Source organism: Leptosomus discolor, chromosome 7 (assembly GCF_034619465.1).
Source record: "Leptosomus discolor isolate bLepDis1 chromosome 7, bLepDis1.hap2, whole genome shotgun sequence".
NCBI lineage: Eukaryota > Metazoa > Chordata > Aves > Leptosomiformes > Leptosomidae > Leptosomus > Leptosomus discolor.
This window is the reverse complement of record NC_141397.1, coordinates 2,156,608-2,176,776: the sequence shown is the minus strand read 5'-3', so window position 1 is coordinate 2,176,776 and position 20,169 is coordinate 2,156,608. Positions and strand designations below refer to the sequence as shown.

At 42.6% G+C, this 20,169-nt stretch overlaps 1 protein-coding gene across 1 annotated transcript in view; it reads left to right on the top strand.

The window, feature by feature from the left end:
• COL28A1 (collagen type XXVIII alpha 1 chain) overlaps positions 1–20,169 on the top strand; it is a 69,921-nt gene that overhangs the window by 30,554 nt on the left and 19,198 nt on the right. Inside the window, exons 16-26 of the mRNA XM_086468139.1 lie at positions 800–868; positions 3,386–3,454; positions 4,803–4,871; positions 9,299–9,367; positions 10,743–10,878; positions 11,288–11,356; positions 12,605–12,678; positions 12,736–12,761; positions 13,451–13,509; positions 16,138–16,206; positions 16,839–16,907. Coding sequence (XP_086324265.1) covers positions 800–868; positions 3,386–3,454; positions 4,803–4,871; positions 9,299–9,367; positions 10,743–10,878; positions 11,288–11,356; positions 12,605–12,678; positions 12,736–12,761; positions 13,451–13,509; positions 16,138–16,206; positions 16,839–16,907 — 778 coding nt within the window. The remainder of the gene's footprint in view (positions 1–799; positions 869–3,385; positions 3,455–4,802; positions 4,872–9,298; positions 9,368–10,742; positions 10,879–11,287; positions 11,357–12,604; positions 12,679–12,735; positions 12,762–13,450; positions 13,510–16,137; positions 16,207–16,838; positions 16,908–20,169) is intronic.

Below are 20,169 nucleotides of genomic sequence, written 5' to 3'. Positions count from 1 at the left end.
GCTGAGGCGTTCCTCAGCTCCTGTGTGTAACTGGGATTGCATCAAACACAAAGACCCAAATTCTGTGCTTTTCGTTAGGTCTCTGCCTTCTGAATTACAGAACTTTAGCAACTAGCTTTTCCTAACGTTGACTTAGTGCTCGCTGGCTGCTTTTGCTTCCTCAGATGTAGAAAACGTGGGGTTTTCTTGGGTATTTCATTAAAAATCTGAAAGAGATTGTTAATTAAGAAGCCATGCATGGGGGTGGGTGTTAGATTCATCCTAATAGTATTTTTGTGATGTGAAAGACTATTTTTCCTCACAAAAAATGTGGAAACTTTTTGCTTAATCAAGATCTTCATTGGCTTTCAGTGATGAAAGACAGCTGAATTTTGTGGAAGAACAGAAAGTATTACAAAAATAATTATTTATGTACTTGTTTAAAACAAAATTGACATTCTCTAATTTATGGCATTTTGGATGAAAAATAATATGTTCAAATTAATTATTTTTGTTATGAAATTATATGAAACTATAGGGAATAAGATTCACAGTGATAAATGTATTTCTTACCCATTAATCTACAGGTTCATTTTAAGGGTACAATCTTTAGACATTAATTGTGTCATTCACGTGATTTTATGATTTCAGCATTAGTTTATTCTAATCTAAATCCTCCAATTAAGGGTTGCTACATATCATTTTAATTACCTGGGCTCAGACAGCATTACGGAAGCATTTTTAATTACTGCTGTCATAGGAGTTGCAATAAAACCTGAAAGGGCCGATAGAGTTTGAATGTATTTTTCATTCCTTACAGGGAGCACGTGGCCCTGAAGGTCTGCAAGGTGAGAGAGGTCTGCCAGGAGAGGGCATTCAAGGCCAAAAGGTAGTTTGATAGAAATTATTTTTTTTAACATTGTGGGGCAAATTTGCTGTAATGTCTAAGTTATTTAAGGTCACTGATCATTCTATGAAATGTCAGCTGAAGGATCTTGGACTTCTGAATCACTGTGCTCTCTGAATATCCCTCCAAGTTCGGAAACTCTATCAAGATAATTACAAAAAAAGTATACAGTCCCTCTAGCAGTAGTAAGTTAATGATTCTCTTATTTCTGTGTTTAATAAGATACTTTATTTTGGTGGCATTAATGAGATAAATTGTCTCCTGAAAGACTACTTAGCTATTTATGTTCTGTATTGGAAGAAAACACTCAGGAGCTGTTTTCATTCTGTCTTACCATTTTGGGAAACTACAAGATGGGTTGTATGAGTCTCCATGGACAGTTACCTCATTAAGGGCACTTGCTGGGTTAATAGATGTGAACATTCCTTTTTTTAAAAAGTACAAACAAGCAAATATTTGCGATTGAATCACGACTGGGCTTCCCATCAAAATGTATCCCTCTTTTTTAGCTTCCTCAAGATTCTCTAGAGCCTTGAACTACTCGGCAAAGAAGATTTTTCTTCCTTTCATGGAAAAGATGTTAGTGGTGTCCTTGCCCCAGGCTCTGAGCTGCTCTCTCTGACTAATGAAGATATTATCACATTTTCAAAATGTATCTTCCTCCTTCCTAGTATTGCATTTCCTCCTTTTGAAGTCCTGGGGTCAACAACGCAATGAATGCAGATTGAGCACTTTGTGAAATGTAACTGATAATTCCATTGACTATTTTTCTGGTTTGTTTGTGAAGGAAAACTTTTTTTTCCTCGTTATCCGCATTGGGATGACCAGCTCGTCTAGGATGGTGTTCTTTACAAAGTTGCAAAACTGTCACATATTTCTAGGGCGAAAAGGGCTCTGAAGGTGTAGCTGGTCCTCCTGGACCGCCGGGTCAACAGATCAAAGGTGACAAGGTGAGGCACAGAGTATTTTGCTAATTGTATCCATAGTTAGCTGTAGTTAACGGAATGGTGAGGTATTCTCCCAATATCACAACAGTACTAAGGTGTGTTTTGCCTGGAATCCGAGGAGCCGTGCTACGCCGTTCCGTGCAGCTCTCTACGCTGCGCTCACCTCTACAAGTCGCTGAGCCTGAGCAGGCTCGTGGGTCTTCGCGGGTCTTCGTGGGGCTGTGCCACTTCCAAAACCCACATGACCTCCCCATATTCCTCTACTCCCGTAATTCCCTCTGCCCTAAGTCCTCTATTCCCTCCCCAAGTGCTGTACAATACCATCACAACACCACGTGGCAGAGGTTTTTCAAAAATACTCTCTAGCTGCTCTGTTTACACGTGCAAGTTTTTCTTCTGAGTGTTGTGCAAGAAACTGTGTGTGTTTCCGTACAAGAAAATCTCTACAATTAATCTCAGTGTGTAAAGATGAGCTACGGATCCTTCTAATAGTAAAGTTAGAGCTGGGACCATCCAATGCTATAAATGAGATAGAGTTTGTAGGCAGGAAGGGGTATTATTTTTGTTAGATCAATTGCCGTAGGCAGACTTTCAGGTACTCCAGACACATTTAACCCAAATAGAAGCAGCAAACTTCAAGATAACACAGACTGGGGGCTGTTGCTCTGTGTTCAGTTTAAATATGTTGCTCGGCTAGGACGGACTATTGCCATTTACCTCTTGGGAACACCTTTCCTCTAGGGTGAACAAGGCCAGGTCGGACCGCAGGGCCCAGCCGGACCACCAGGAATAGGCAATCCGGGACAGCAGGTACGTCTGCGGTTTGGACGCGTGATAATGTAGTGTTTGTTTAATCAGAGCGCCGATTTTGATGTGAAGGCATTAAAAATCTCTCTGTGACGTTTTCATTTTAAAAACTATCAAACTAGTCTTTAGGCAAAGCTTGTCGACAGAAATGATTCCAAGGGATTGCAATGGTCCTAGAATCAAGCAAACAGAAATTTAGTCTAATCCGCGTAATAATTTGCGTAGGAGAGAAATCAGATGCATTTCTTGGCTGAGGACATACTATAGATGAGAGTTTCACAAGGTGAGAACCCAGCACTTCTGAATTTCAAGCCCTTTGAAGCTTGAACACAGGCTTTTGACAGTGGGATAGAGAAAAACTGAAACATCCCGAAAGATTTTTTTGGAAAGAGAATAAGAGTTCATGCTTCCAACATGCTATCCCAATGAATCAGGACTTGGATGCAGATGCTGAGACACTTCTCACTTCTTTTCTCCCTAAACGGTAATTGTCATTACACTTGAATACGTCAGTGACATCCGCAGGATAGTGACAAAGGAAAAATAAAATTAAGATCTCGGAACTAGTTCTGAGGACTATTTTCTTTTAAAGATAAAATATTTATTAACTGAAATATTTTAAAGCTAAAATTATTATTAACTGAAATATTTTAAAGCTAAAATTATTATTAACTGAAAGATGGGCACGTGGTGAATTTCAGAAGTGGAAGTGTAACGCCATTAACTCATTTATTTTGCTTCGTAGGGAATACAAGGTCCGCAAGGAAACCCTGGGGCAAAAGGATCTAAAGGTTTTGGTCTGCCAGGTCCAAAGGTAATGATTCGGACGTTGTTTTTCAAAAGTAGCGCCAGCAAGAAACACCGAACAACGTCATCTTTGCTGGGCTTTTCAAGAGTGCGTTTGATGAGGTGCAAAGTAACTCTTCATTGGAGGTAACAGTTCACTTCTGAGCCTTTGAGGGAAACCCACCCATGTCGTCGAGGTGTTCCCCAAGCGGAGCGTACGGCTTAGCGTCAGCCCTGAACCTTGGTGAATGTGGATTTCAGGTTCTAAATGAACACAAATTGATAACTAAAATCTCTTCGGACGCGTTTGTATCAAACGAGTTTGGTGCCACGTATGCGTTGTGTTCAAGGCAAGCGTTTTACCAAACTTAGCTGTAAACCAGCGGCGGTTTTGAGGCTTCGGGCGAGCCCTACCACGCCTTCAGCCTTCCGTGGTCGTCACGAGAAAGGACCAAAACCAAAGACACAAACACTAGGAGAGGAGAAAGAGCTTAAGTGTATTTAGCAGCTGACACTGCACCACAGAGGGAGGGAAAGTAGGAAGAGACCAGGGAGGTGGGGTAAACAATTCCTGCTGTCCAGCGACACGGCGTCAGGCGAGCACCGTAAGAGGGGAAAAAGGGAGTTGCTGAAATACTGAGGAGAGCAAGTGGAACGAACACAGCAGAAGTGTGCTTTGTAATCACCTTGAGTTATGAAAGGAAGGTGTTAGTCACTGCAGCAAAAGCTACAAGGGAGAAATGCAGTTATTTTCTTCTGGGCATTACTTTGGCATGTAAGTAGCGGTTACGGCAGCGATGTTTAATATTAATGTAGGGAAAAATAGGTAGCTGTGAAACACGTTGTGTGTGGGGACAGTTTTCCTAGTGTGAAAAAGTGTTTTAGAAAGCAAAATTGAAAAATGGAATTCCTTTTTCTTTAACTGCTTTTGGAACTACTGGAAGGAAGATTCGTGGGGGTAAAACTTTCTCTTAAACAGATGTTCTGATTTTCCTTGATTTTGACACACTTTTAATTCAATGACCAAAGACTTTTTGCTATAGTGGTATAAAGTAAAAAATAAAATGTATTAAAACAAAAAAGGAGGAGGTTGGAATGAGTCACTTAGACTTTCTGCTCACTGCAAGGTCAAATAAAATAGATGCAGCCCTACAAGTTACTGGGGTGTTTAAAGAACAGAATTTTCCAACTTGAAAGTTGCTTGGCTGAGAACTTGACTACTTGGAGTCACAGAGTCACAGAGTATCTCGAGTTGAAAGGGATCCCTAAGGGTCACCAAGTCCACTTCTGTGTGTAAAGCAGTTGGTGAAACAGTGCAAGGAATGAATGAAGCTGAACTGTGTTCCTCTGTTAAACAAAAGACTTTTTGTAACTAGGGTCAACCAGGTGAACCTGGACAAAAAGGAGAACCAGGACTTCCAGGAATTGGCGTACGAGGACTCAAAGTGAGCCTATTTTTATTTTTAACTGCTCCTTGCAGGGTCTTCTAATTCTTTCACTAGTTGCTGATAAACTAAGTAGAAGATTTTTTTTGGTATAAATCGGCTATGACCAAGGCAAGAAGGAATCTTAGTGACAGATACTCACTTAACTGCGCAGTTTTAGCTTTTAAACTCAAAGTGCTTCCCTAGAGCTCCCACCCTCTCTCCGAAAACCAGCCGTAACTGGACACAGAGTTTTCCCCCCATCTTTTCTCAGCTGGTGAGGCAGCTCCAAGGCCTGTTAGAAACGTTACTGCCTCTGTTCCTCTGCGATGGTTTGGGAAAAACCCAGTCGGGGGCGGGGGACAGCAGTGGCCATACTGCCTGCCTGTTCGAAGAGCCGTTAAACACCCGAGGCTTTGACTTCAGCTGCCGTTTTGAAGGGCGTGTACCATGTCCTTAAGGATTTAGTAAGGCTTCCAAAATCCAGGGTAAGATGACACAGACATCTTGCTCCTGGTGATTTTTCCCAGGATCATGGGAGAAGCGCTTGGCAGCACTGGTTCCTATGGGTAGGTTCAACTCTTTGTGGCAAGCCTTGAAAGCAATGCCTAGACCCGTTCGTACAGCCAGCGAGGTGTTAGTCACCAGTCAGCAGCCCCGTTGAGGTGGTTCTGGCTGACCATGCCTTAAGTCCCAGCTGTTTAACTTTGCAAGTAAATTTTCGTATCGTATCGTTCTTGTGCACAGAATGTCAAACATCGTTCAATCAAGTTTTTTACTCACTGAATAAGTGTAAACTTGTTTAATACAAAACCAAGATTGAAGAAGAGGGCGGGGAGCTTGGAAAAAATTTTAAAATACTTATTTTAGATAGTATGAGTAGAAAAAATTACTAGCTCTTTGGAATATTTAACTTACTGGGAATAACAGTCTTTATTTGAGCAAAAATGTTGTATATGATTAATTAATATTTTAACACGCTGTTAGATCCATTCGACAGAATAAAGAATTCATTGAAGTATGCAGATATAATTATTTATTCTTCTTGAAGGGAGATACAGGTCTCTCAGGACTCCCGGGAGAGAGAGGAGTGCAGGGAGGTCGTGGGGAGTCAGGGAAAAAGGTAAGGAAATACATTTTACCTCATGTGAAAGGTGTAGACAAGAGAATGAGCCATTACTTGCAGTATGCAGCGGCGAGGGGTTCATCCCGGAGGAGGGCATGTGCCAATACTTTTGCCAGGGAAAAGGGACAAGGCTGGTTGGGATGTTTCCAACAACAGTGGCTACCATCTGATTTGGCAACGGATGTACCTGCCCTGCCTTTTGTGGCCTAGTGACTACTGCTAAATGTCACGATCTCCTTGGAGAACAGGTAACTTGTGTCTTCAGCCTGTTCCTTGCAGCCTGTTCGGATTTTTCCTGACGCCAGGAAGTCGTGCTCAAACTGACGTGACTTAGGGCATCTGGCGGGGTGCTTGAGCTGTGGCCGAAACCTGTCAGCCTGGTGCAGAAACGTCCCAGACAGCTGGAACCAGGGCTGCTGGTTTCCAAGGGAAAATCTGAAATTTTAAAGAGAAACTCTGGGAAGAAGCAGCCTGAATTCAAAACGGTGGAAAGGAATTTAGAGGAGTGCGAAGAAGAGTGCCCCAATTAGTCGATTTAGAGTAAGTTAAACGGAGGCTGTTAATTTTACTCTTCCCAAATAAAGAGCTGCTGAGTGAGCAAAACTCAGGGCTTTGGCTGACTCTTGAACTGCTGCTGAGAATCCAGGTGCCTCCAAACTGTGTTGCTGCGCAGCTCTTAAATGAGGGTCGGAGCTGGCCGGCGTGTAGGATCGAGGAACTGACCATGATTCAGACTAAGCAAATCAGCATTTTTCTGACCGCGGGTCTTTGATCAGAAAATACCTGAATACCTGTAATAAACACTTATTAGGAGTGAGGCTTCGCTTTTTCTTTCATCCGAGGGCAGTCAGTGCAAATACCAGTTTAACAAGCTGCTGCCCGAGGCAGTCAGCCTCCCACTGTGGAAAAATACATAGCGCTTCCGTTGCCCCTTAATTATTTGTTAAACATTAGAGATTGCCGGCTATGTAAGTGCTCAGAAATGAAGATCCCAGTGTGTCAGAAGTGACGCATCAGGATTAAGAGTTAATGTTGGGTTGAAGTTACAGGTGGCTTTTCTGTTTGGGAATGCTGGGTTGGTTTTTTTCTCTTGCATATTGCCTTTCTTCTGGTGATCAGCTGGGTGCTGTCACCTTCACTGTCGTGGTTTGTGATACGTGAAAATACAGGTAGTGAGCAGCTGCCTTGGGCACTCAGGACAGTGCAAAGAACAGCTCAATGCCTGCAGCGAGCAGCAGGTGATACCTGGTGATGTTATGGCAGTTATTTGCAGATATTTGAAGCTGCAGGCTATGCAGGCTGAGCTCCAGGCTTGGCGCCTATCAGCAGCAGGATCTGTAATGCCACTTCCATCAACAGCTCAAATCAGGATCTTTAAACTTCATTTTAATCTACTTTTCACTTTCTGAATTACCTACGGGCGTTCTGATATACTAATCTGATTTATATTATGCATAAATACTTTGTAGGTAATGTGCCCGAATAGAATGTTTTATGTGGATTATTTATGAATTATTTGAAGTAACGATTCTGGCGAATATTTGCAGCCTGGAGTGGCCTTTGGCTACGGAGTTGCCTAAAATTACTGTTTCTTGAAAGTTGTTTTTCTTAGAATTGGTCAACAAGACCTTTTCTGGTAACTTTGTGAACATTCCTCTTCCTCATACGGGTATATGCACGCAATTCTTCCTACAAAAGAATGATGCGACTGCAAATGGGACAATTAGAAATGGCTGTGAAAATAAGGAATGTGAATGCAGGAGGGTGGAAAGGGTTTAAGAGGACAGAATACGTTATTTTTTGCAGGAAAAGAAATTAACCAGGTATTTACTGACATTTTTGAGGAAAGTGTTTATGCCAGCATTATTTCTCCTAAGTCTGTTGGTGCAATAAAATTAGCTACATGAAAATTAATTAACTGTCTAATCTCTGTTAGGGGGAAAAGGGAGACCAAGGTCCAAGAGGCCCAGAAGGACCCCCTGGCAAAGGAAATGTAGGCCAAAAGGTATGGCTTGACACGCACACTGGAGAACACTACAAACTGGAGAAGGATTTATTTATAAGAGTTCAGATTCTGGGCTGGTTTTTCATTTGTTATTAGTCATTAAGTAGCAACGATATTTTAAATGATGATTTAAAAGGTTTTAAGGGAGGGTGACGTGTTCCTTGGCCTGAACAAGTGCAGCAAATTTGGACTGTAAACATAGACCCTGAAGTTAACTGGGCGGTGGAGATTTCCTGAAACCTCAGTACAGCGTTTTCATTAAAGTTAGGGGGAGGCAAATTATCTCACTGTGCTGATAAGGGAGAGAAGGAGCTGAGAGAAATGAGGTGACTAGTGAGATACCTCAATCGGAAATTCAAAGCCTGGGAAGATGTATCAGTGGACAGACAGCTTTTATCTCCCACCTGGGGAAATCTGGGACGTTTGGGGCAGACGCTGGAACCGCGTGGGATTTCAGCTGGAGCGGAGCATCTAAATGCGCCTTCCTAAAGATGGGCATCGTTGTCGTCGTGGTTATTGGTGTGTCTCCCAGTTGTGGAGGGATCTTTGCTGTGATTGAAAAAAATTGGTTTGTTTTTGCCAGGGTGACCCCGGAGAAAAAGGATCCCAAGGACTGATTGGTTCTAAAGGATCACAAGGGCCAGCTGGACCGAAAGTAAGCCTGTTCCTCCAGGGTAACTTTTACAAGAGTCTATGGAATTTAGGTAGTGTACAAATTTCTCAAGCATCTGATGCTTGGGCACTGAACAGATCAAAGGAAAAGCAGAAATATTTCCATCCTCTGTCCTGAATGACACAAAAGTCCCGCGGAGGAAAAGGGTGGGAAAACCTATAACTGCAGACGGTACAATTATGCATGAGCACTGAGAAGCTACATTAAAGTTGTCCAAGAGATGCTAACCATAGGCATTTCACGAATTTTTACTTTGAAACATGAACTTTCTTTTACAATATTTGGCAAGTGTCGCTCTGAATGATAAGGAAATTGAAATAATACAGGCGTTGTGTATTGTATAATGCATAAACCAGAAGTGTTCTGGTTATTCCATTGGCTTTGTAAGCTGGACACACAAAAAATAATTAAAGTTCAAAAAATCAAATACACAGTTCAACCCATAGTTATTTACAACATGAAATTGGGACCAGCTTTCACAAGAACAATAAGTTGGTTTGTGTTTTTTCCCAAATAGTGTCTATTTTGTAGATGGATCTGTATTGTAGATATTTCTAGAATATAAAGTGTTGAAAAAGCTTTTTGCTACTTGTGGAGAAAATTAAACTGTCCGTTAAAATCTGGATGGTACCGTTGTGTAACAGGGTGAACCAGGAGAGAGAGGACCGCCCGGTGTCGCTGGGTCATCTATTCGGGGACCTGCTGGACCAAAGGTGAGTGTCTGATGTGTGTTCGCTGGAGGCTGGAGACTGGAAAATTTCTAGTGCACATTTCTGTCAAAATTAAAAGGATAAAACTTAAAGAAGTTAAACTTCCTCATTGTAGTGACTGAATTTTAGAAATAAGGACTGAAAAGTACTAAAAATTAACAGAGAGTGTTTGGGGGCCCTTCAACAGGATCTGAACTTATCCTGAAGCCATTTCTTTTTTTTTAAAAAAAAAAAAAATCCTTGTTACATTTCTGTTGTGTTTTGGCCCCTCCTGTGAAATTAGTTGCTTTTTTTTTCTTTTCAAATTTACTAGTTTCTTAGACTAAAAGTTTCCTGAATGTGGCAGTAAATCCTTGCAGGACCGTGTAGTTCTAGGGAGTTATATGCTGAACTAGATGATTTTTTTTGAGATTTGTATGTCACTTCTGAGTGGATGGCTGGCCTGTAGGTGCTACTTTAAATGAGGTGTCATGTACGAGAGAGCTACAGCTACATCCACCTCGTTTTCTCCGTGGGGAAAATGTACCTGAAGTGGGTGGGACTTGTCCTGCTAAAAGGAAGCGAATTCAGCAACAGTAAAGCTAACCTTGAAGGTTTTAAAAAAAAACATTTGAAAATTCACTACCACCCCCTTTTTATTTTAAGAATAAAATAGTTGCTGGTTTTACAACTAATAACAATAATACTTTCTTTGTTTAAATGAATATTTGCTGTATTTCTGACAGTTGACAACTGTAGTCACGAACTACAACGGTCCGTTTTATCTCTCCCCTGTGGAAAGTACAACGATTACCAGTAATTGGGTTCTGGTGTCTGCAGTAGTGAAGCCAGACGTTCTAAATTCCGAACGCAGGGAATCTGTGTGTTTCTCAAAGCTGGGAGTTACCATGGTCTTAGGTCTTTTTAGAACATCTCTAAGTCTTTGACGTCGTAACGGGTGATCGCTGGAGGTCTTGACTCCTGGACAACCCTTGGTCATGTCCACTGGGAATTTGTTTATTTTAAGCTACACCCACGTTTGGGGACTAGGGTTTTATTTCCCTTGATAACCATTATGCTGTTACTAATACGGAGACAGTGACATTAGATAGCTGGGTTTTCTCATATCCCTTTCTCATGGTTACAGCTGCTCGGTGGTTTTGCTAGAACACTTGGTCTGCTTTCCCTGGCGAATGTTTCCTGAAATACTGCCTGTCCTTCTCACTGGTGTTTAAAAATCGCGAAAGTTTCGCTGAAAATTGACATTTTCTTTTTAAGATCCTTATTGTAAAGTGAAACATCGGTTGCCACAGATTAGACACTAGAAGGAGCCAAATTTTGCTCTGTGAAGGGATAACACGGAGAACTTGAATTCTAAGCCTGATTGCTTGCTTTCCAGGAAAGCCACTGGCAGCGCTGATAGTTCCAAACTGTTGTGCTGGGTAATATTTGAGGAAAAACTCAAGTTTCTTCCTGGGACTTCAGACTGTGGAGCTTGCAGTTTTGAAGTGCCGCTCCATTGCATCTTTCTAAACGTACTCTGTGACCGCGCTTGTCTTTGAATTCCTTTGCTGTTCTCTCCGTGCTCTGGCAGAAGCCAGGTGGTGCAGCCTTGCTCGTGGGGGCAAAAGCGGGCAGAAGCCACCGGTGAATCCGGCCTCTGAAATCAGTGAATTGTGGTATTCAACCTTCAGTGGAAAACTAAAGCCATCAATTTGTTCGTCAGGGCAGAACAAACCCTTTGACACGGTTGTGGGGAAGCAAAAGGATGAGAGGTCAGAATCAAAGTCGTAAAAGCTTCCTCCAGAAATACTGCTTTCACACCGCCCAGCTCAATAACTGTCACTGTCAGAAAGAGTTGAACGCTTGTTCTTTTCTGTAAAACTTCGGAAATTGAAACTAAAAATGATTAATATGGTTTTGGATTTGTTCTTTTTTGGATAGGGGGATCCAGGGCCCAGTGGGCCACCGGGAGATGATGGAATTCCTGGAGATTCAATAATGGGAGCAACGGTAGGAGTTTGTAGACAAAAAGACAGAAAATAAAGAAACATGAGACGTATGCAAAACTCTAATGAAAATGTTGAAACTGCTTGAAACTTTTTCAGGAAAGTGACTGTTTCTTCAACTTTTCCGTCGTTCCAGGTTAAGTTTGTTTTTAAAAATAAACTAGGTTTTCAAGGAATAAACACAAAATAGATTAAATAACTAGTCCAGTGTACCTCACCCTGCAAACTTCCCTCAGGAAGACTTCCTTAGGAGGGCAGCTCTTCAAATTCAGCTCCACCTTTCGTTATCTCATGTGGTCTTTTATGACTCTGTATGGGCAATATGCTTTTTATGAGTATAAACTGAGGGGTATTTTAAGTTATTTTGAGGTTTATAGAGTTCTTTTAACAGTGATGCTTCAGTATTACCAACCTTGCACGTTCAAAAACATAAGGCCCAAAATAGAGAATTGAAAAAATAGATCTTTTGGAAGTACTTATTTGCATATAGGTTACAGAGTAGGATTGACGTGGTTACACCCCTTCCTTTTTTAACTCCAGCACCAAGAACGGAGTACAGTAGTCTGTAGCAGGATTGCTGTGCTCTCTGTTCGAGCCTTTAGTGGTTAACTGGCAAGATCAAGACGCAAGTGAAAGACCAGAGCTAAAACTGAGGATTCAGTGGCGACACAGAGATCGCAGTCTTTGCAAAAGGGAGAGACTGAAAACCATCTCCTCTGTAGTACCCGTGAGTTGACAGAGGGCTGCTCGAAGACCAAGGGCCATCCTCTTGCCGGTGGGAAAAAAGTTAGAGGAAAAGGATATAGATTCATTTGCATGGGATGAAATTTATGATTTTTTTTCTTATCACTGCTGAGTGGCCTTTTCAAAGAACGGTTCTCTCTCTCCTGTTTCTTAAGTGGCAGTAGTAGTTCAGGGTGACTGTTGGGTACATAAAGTTGTGACTTTTTTTCTCCTTGCATAATGCATTACAGTTATCAGCACGGAATTTTGTCTGATATTTTATCACCAAGTTACTCAAACCCTTAAGTAGGGTTGTGTGGGGCGGCGCGGGCAGGTCGCAGGAACAAACACAAAACCAGAGATGAAAGGCAAAGAGTAAATTTATTCTCGTTCCCTCGCGATCCGGGGGATCTCCGCGGCAGCACCCGGCCAGAGGCACGTCAGCGGGGACACAGGCACCGCGGAGCTCGGTCCTTGCTCCAGCCCAAAAAGCTGACCCCCACCCCCTGCTTTTCCTCTGTTGTGGCAGGGATTTCGCAGGCGTAGTTGTCCGCCGGGCTTCGACCTTTCCCCACAGCAGGGCAGGAGTCGCCCGCGTGTTCGGTGAGGTGCCTCCGCGTCCATCACGGGCCTGTGTCTGTCTAACCACGGATGTTCTAGGGGCAAGCACGCAGGAGTGACCAGCGGTGAGGATGGTATATGTGGTTTTCACCACCCCAGCTGCAAGTCACTTGAACGTGTTTACAATCCTCCTCGCCAATCTTCCCTTCTTTTCCCACAAGAGTTTTTCCTCCGCTCCTCGGAGCTGCCTTTCGTTGAACCAACCAGAACGCTGCGGCATCGTTAGACAGCGGTGCCGCTCACCTTCCTGTGTGATTCAGGAGCAAACTGAAAAGTGAAGCCCCTAGAACAGATCCCGCGTCCTCTACTGCAAAACCTGGTTACACCTCCTTTGGCTTTGCAGCTTTCCCCTCCTCCCCTCTAACGCGTTTTTGTGACAGCATCTTGAACGTCGGACAGTCGTGAGCTAGGTTGAAGCTTTCTCTAAGCCTTCTGCCACTTGTGATAAGGGAATAGTTCAGGAAGACTTCCTTCAGTGCTTGGGAAAGGTACCATTCCTGTGATCTCCTTTCCAGACTGGAAATCAGGGACCTTCTTAGTAAACCTTTTTTTTTTATTTGGTCAGATTTACCATGTTCCACTCAATTCCGCTGTTTCACTTCTTGGCAATATGATTGATTCACTCTGATTTCAGAGAACAATTAGGTTATGTGTACTTAACACGATGTAGTTCAAGATAAAGCAACTTAATGCGATAACTTTTGCGTGGTAACATCTTAGGAATACCAACAATGCTTCCCTCCTGGCTTGCCAGGCTTCTACCAGTACACCGACCAGAGGATGCTGGGTAGCACATTGATCCACCCGCACTCAGTAGCTTGTATTTTTGAATTTTCAAAACCTCTAGATTTATTTGCTTTGTCTGTAACCCAGAATGCTACTTCACTCTTGTAAAAAGAAGTGGTGAACATGACTTAGTTGTCCAGTCATGTACTTTATCATTTAGGTTTTCGTTATGGCCGTTGTGGGGTTTTTTTTCTTAGCAATGACCATGGACACAACGTTTATGGTTATATTCTGGTTTGGAGGCTTTGGGGGGGTTTTTTGTTTTGTTTTGTTTTGTTTTCCTTTGAAAGAGTGTAGAAGCAACTGTCTCTATTCCTGCTCCAGAAAATTACTTTAAAACCTGCCCTGGAAAGGTTGGCAAAGTAGATGGGTTAATGCAGCCTGCCATCTGTGACAGCGGTGGCACTGGCCTTGTGGCCAGCGCGCTGACTTACAGTGAGTCCCTGTGACTGTCTTTTCCAGACCCCACACGCTGTGGGATGCAGTCATCACAGGGTTGCTCCTGGACGATCTCTTGTGTATTTTCGATGCAGCTGTTAAGCACAGTATGACTGATCTGGACTAGAGAACTGTTTCCTATAGCAGATTTGGTCATGGATTTACTCAAGTAGATTTATAGCTGTGTTACTAATGGCAAAACCAGCCACCTGAGAAAATCCCAGCTCTTACAGAAAAGACTGTGTTAACGTGTATTTGGTATTTACAACAGTCTGCTAAGATTAAATGAAAACATCTGTTTGGCCGTTTTTTACTGTAGTGGAATTAGAAGTAAAAATAGAGATGAACTCATGATCCGTGGTTTCCTTTCTTGTAGCAGAAAAATGTTATTAAACATTTCTGAAACATTTCTCATTTTGCCCACAATTTAAGAACTATGGATATTAAGAATGAGGAAGAGGTAAAACTGGCTTTCCACTATAAAGCTATTTATGAACTGGAAGCACACTCGCTGGTTAAATTTACGCAGGACTGAAATTTGAAAATTTAATTTAGGAAACATGAAGAAACATCTTCCAGGGCTGATGCAGTTTGAATCTGGTGTGTTTCAAGTCTTCCAGTGAAACTATCGCTTTGGACTGGGGAATGGGGGCAATTTATACAGGAGTGACCTCCCGTGTACAATGAGGTGTGCTTGCATCCCTATCCCAAATTCCATTTTAAAGTGGTTTTGGGGTTTCATCTTAACCAGAACGTTGAGTCCGCCTTGTCTTTCTTCGTTCACTTACCTCCTAACCTAAACCTGTGATGTGTATCTTTAGGACAGCCAAAGCTGCTCTTTCATTTTTCCTTGACGGGGCTAAATCGGTTAAGAAGACCTGACTGCTTGTGGCTATGGTGGAGATGTTCACGGGGCAGGAAATTTGGCCCTGAAGCCTGGTTTGGTTGGTTGGATATCTAACTAGAATATGAGCTGGTTTGTTCTCCAGTTGTGGACACTGTGTTCAGTCCAGCCGCTGAGATCCGAGCTGCTGTCACGACTCCATTCGTGGTTTCTTGACGCATTATGCTACTGTGGAAATTTCCAGGCCCAATGCACTGATGAAACAGCAGGTTTCAGTCATTTGTAGTTTCTTTTTTCTGGCTATTTATTTTTGCTGGAATAGCCCGGGAAATATTTCCTATTTGTATGTCATTATTCTTCAGGATGGGTTATCTCTGTGTGTGTTGACAACTGACCCTCCAACACTCTACAGGAGAGTCCATTTCCCTCTCTCGGTTCTGTGGGGCTGAGTGAAGGGTGTACACTTCTCCCTGGCTGGCCGTGTCCCTGCCGCGCTTAGGAGCGGGGCCCTAAGCAGCAGTAAGGATTTCCCCTTGGCGGTGCTGCCGTGTGAACACCCACAGTGCAGGCTGCCAGCCTGCCTTGAGGGATGCCTCAAAGCAATGTGTTTTCCTTCTGGGTTCTGGGAAGAGCAGTCTATTGCAAGCTCAGTTCATTTTCTCATTAAATGCCAGGAAAACGGTCACTGGAATGAGGGAAGAGGAGAAGATTGCTCTTTGCTTCTCTTCTGGCCGTGAAAGGAAGCATTGATGTTTTGCACATGCAGAAATCTTTAGTGGGAGTCGGCAGAAGAGTCAACAGAAGGAGTGATTGTCTCCTGATAACAGAGCATTTTAGGCTAAACTAAGAGAAATTGTGTATTTCTTATAACCAGTGGTATTCCTTTCTTTCACTTCTTTCCCTTGTAGAATGCAGGTTTGCTTTACTGTAGGAAAACCAACGTTCGCTTCAATGGGAGCACAAAATGTGCAACATAAGATAACTTCAGGCTGACGTGTTATGTTTCAGTATTGTTGAATTCTTTGTTTGAATGTCAGGACTTATCCCCAAAGTCATAAAAGTTTAACTTTTTAAAAAAATAATTAACTTTCTATTGGCTAAAGATAAAGTCAATATTCCAAATATGTCTCTGCAACTACAAATCTAGACATTAATAATTTCCTCATGAGAACTCCTGTTCTGAAATCTTAATTTGGTCAACCGAAGCGGCAATAAAAAAGCACAAAAATTTCTGAACAAATTGCAAGAGCTTGTAATGGCTAGTCTGTATTTCCAAAAGGATATTGAATAGTTTCCTTACGTATTTGTTAATATTTGTTACATCGTGATGATCCGGTTACTGCCCGATGCCTGACTTACTGTTTTGTATTTAGGGTCACCGGGGGCTCCCTGGACCTCCTGGACCCCCTGGAGCAAAAGGCGACGGCCACAAAGGTGAAGCCGTAAGTAGAATGTTAATTCTGTACTCTCTGTTCTACTGAATCACTGCGTGATAACTCAATGTTTAGTTACTTAACTAAGTGCCATTAATCTTCTCTTTCATTCTTTAGCTAATTTAATTTTTTCATGTATATTTTGAAGTCCTTTCCTGTCCTTGGTACAGTGCCAGTTCTACAGGCAACCGGAACCAGATATAAACTGTTCTCATTTCAGCATCGTGAAAGGGATACCGTGTAATTCCATAAAAATCTTCATGACTGCTCGTGCATGTTTAATATAATCACTGCTTTGAATTATTTTCCTTCCTTCTTTCCCTCCATCCTTCCTTCCTTCCGTCCTTCCTTCCCTCCCACCCTTTTCTTTACTGTTCTTTGTTCAAGATCTCTAATAACACCTGCTGAGAACACCTCCGATGTTCTGAAGCCAAGAGCTGGACTTTTTTTCCACCGCTCTGGTAGTCTTTTCTGGTTTCCACCTGGGACTGAGGTTGACTGTTGCTCAGTACGCATCGGAAAGGTGAAGAATTTGACAAAATGCAGCAACCCCAAAGAGTTTAGTAACTATTGCTGAAATTCTCTTCTTTGTTGAAGTGCTCTTCCTTTAGGACAACTACTAACGTGCTTTATTCCTTCAGGGACCTCCAGGACCAGCAGGCCCCCCAGGACCAGCAGGCCCAAAAGGCGTGGGAGATGCTGGACCAAAGGTACTTGTACAATGGCAGTACGTGCATCTGGCTCGTAGACAAGGTAGACCAACATCTTCCAAAAAATGCGTGAGGTTAGAATGGCGTATACACGATGAAATGCTGCGATCTCACCTCCCGCTTCCCGTTTCAGTTAGAAGAAGAGCTTGTGGTAGACTTTCTGCCATGATAGACACAAGCCAGTTCTCCATTCACAGACTGATGCAAATCTGCAGGTTTTCCATACATCCAGAGACCCAGGATGTTTCTAGACGCTGGAGTTTCCATGTGGAAGTCAGAATCCAACGCAGGCAGAGCATTGCCTAATAATTAGGCACTTCCTTTCTCCTGCAGAAGTGCAAGGGACGAGGCCCCAGATGAGTCAGGGGAAATATTGGTTATGTGGAACCGGTGAGATGTTTTTTAAGTTCCTAGAAGTGGATTCCTGGGAGAAGACTATAAACCTCCATCTAAAATTAATATTAGTTTAGAGGCAAAACTCAGCAGCAAAAAAAACCCAAACCAAACCAAAACTGATAAAGGGTGAGAAACACAACACTGAAACACAAGATTTTTTCATAAAACACAGAATAGCTAAAGTGTTATGAAGTTCTAACAGCATGTAATTAACCTAAAACATTGCATTGTAACTACTCTGTTAGAAAAAGTTGGAAAAAAAGAGACTTAAGACTGAAATTATACAAGAAATTGCTTTAAAATATCCCGCAGAGTGGTTTTATTGATGATTTCCTCGTTACATATGCGAGATAGGAAACCGGCGGCCTGTTGCAGGAGAAAGCAAAATAAATATTGCCCAAACAAGTTTTTTCCCAAACAGAAGGAACTTTCAACTTCAGTTCCCAGAACATGAGAATTCCCATTTAAAATAAACAACAACAATAACCTCTTAAAAACATAACCGCAATAAAGGAAAAACTGAAGGACATTCACCCTTAGAATGACCTGACCTTAGAAAGGCCTGACAAAGGGATCTGGCAAACCTGGCTTTGCGCTCCTGTTGTCGCTTACCGGTGCAGGACCTGTCACATAAAGTAGCGCAAGGTCTGGCCAATGACACAAACTACTGAAGAACTAAAAGTAATTTCAATTATGTTATTCAATATAGACTTACAGAAAATCAGACGACTAATTAGATTTTTTTTTTTTTATATGAGATTGCATCTTTTCCAAATAGAGGTTATAGACTTGATACAATACAGTCTTATAAGACTTTTTGTTGGTACTACAGAAGAACATTTCATTAGAACCCTAGAATATTGTATGAAATTATTAAGGCAGATATTGGTAAAAAGGTAATTTAGGACTACAGAATGTCTGGGCATCGTTATGTTTGGAATTCCCCCTCGCTTCCTAAATGCATAATTCTGGAAAGTAGTGTTTCCCAAAGAGAAGGAATTTGGGAGGTCATGTCAGGTAATCAGAGAAGGTGATGTCCCACTGTGATGCCGTGGTTGAAAGATTACAAACCCCAGACATACAAATCGGAACTTCAGTGGGAACATTGGAGTTTAATATAAAGACATTGGAGTGAAATCCAGTATGGAAATAAAAAGAATTATTACTTTTTTTAAGTGAAAGGAAACCTCTGGAATAATTGCAGTGAAAGTTCTCACAGCTGGAATTTTTTAAAATCAACTTTTTGTGGTTGTGTTTCTGAAAAGTACCACAAACATACAAGGTACACAGAAGTGCACTTAGGAAAATCACAGTGCCTGGCTTATGTGAGAGATCAAAGAGTGACTCACGAGTCCCTTTTGTTCTTATAATCATGAATTCATGTAGCTGCTGGGACAAGCAATTCTTCAGCTGTGTAATTATTAGGAAAGTTCCAACCCAGGACATGAATGATGGAAGTACAATATGGTGTCGTAAAATGCATTAGAGGGGAGGAGGTAAAAGCTGTAAAGTGAAGGAAAATATATCCAGTTTTTGCAGTGGAGAACACTGGATCTAGTCTTTTTGTCACAGTTATTCTTAAACCACTGTAAGTCTTGTCATAACATAGCTAATTGAATCATAGATTAGCTATTGTAGTACTTGGAGTTTTCACTTTCAGCTCTAAGTGGTGTAAATCATTGCCAGTTGAAAGGAGTTGTTCTCATTCCTTTATAAAGGCGTGAAATCCTGACTCGTCAGTCTCTTCTCCACCCGTGACCAGCATAAGGAGTATTGCCATCCCTCCGGGTCTGGGCTGAAGCCCTAGTAAGGGAGGTTTATTGGTAGTGTCCTTTGGTGGAGGAATATCACCTGTGTTGTGTTAGTTGAACATTACCAGTCCATAATATATTTGGCAATAGGCCCATTACTTCAATCTGAAATTCCTCGAGCAAAAGCGAAATCGCTGTGGCCAAGAGCGAGGCTCTTATAATTGAATAGTATTTAATTACAACAGGAAAGAGTGTAATGGAATATCTAGTGATAGAAAACTCTTTTCCTAACTCATTATCTATAAAGAAGCCAGCCAAAGTTTGGGCAAAGGCAAACTGATAAATCGTTACCACCGTTCTCATGTGTTTTCTGACAATTTCGGCGCGGATCGGAGTTGTCAGGGAGGTTAAAAGTACCTTCCTCCTTCCCGTCAAGTCGCCTCCATCGTCACAGCGATTGTCGGGATTAGGTGTCCTGGTTCTAAGAACCAGATGGCTGAAAAACGTGGATGCAAAGGTGGTGGTTTCAGGTGGATAGAGCAGGCTGCGGGAGCTGGGTGTGATGCAGCCGAAGGAGCGAGGCCTCAGCGTGTGCGGTCCGGCTCCGGCAGCCGCCCGTGCCACCTCTGAGTCTTCTCGGGTGATCTGCCTGGGTGTTCGAGGCTGGATCGGAAACGTGCCGGTGAATGAATCTCTCCCAGTGGACCCATGTGCTTGTCCTTTGGGTTCCAGACCAAAAAAGAGGTCTGAGCCGTCCCACAACGCAGGAAACGGGTTTCCTTCAGGGGCAGCTCTGACCTGGAAGGGCTCTTCATGTCCTTCTGCCTGCAGCGGGCCGTCAGTCCGCAGGAGCAGCCCAGGCAGTATTGCATCAGCTGCAGACTCGCTGCTCTTGGGCCCGCAGCCCTGCTGGTGGATGGACACGGAGAGTTAGAAGCTGCCTGTCAAGCAGAGGTTCCTACCCGTGATAACCAGTCGTGGCGTGGATTCGGAATGCGCCGTACCCGTGGGTTATGGAGAGGTGGTGCCTCGTTCTAGGAGGAGCTGTATGGCAAAGAACCCAGTAGAGTAGCTGTCTTTGCAAGTAACACGGCCCAATTAGGGCAAATCATGCT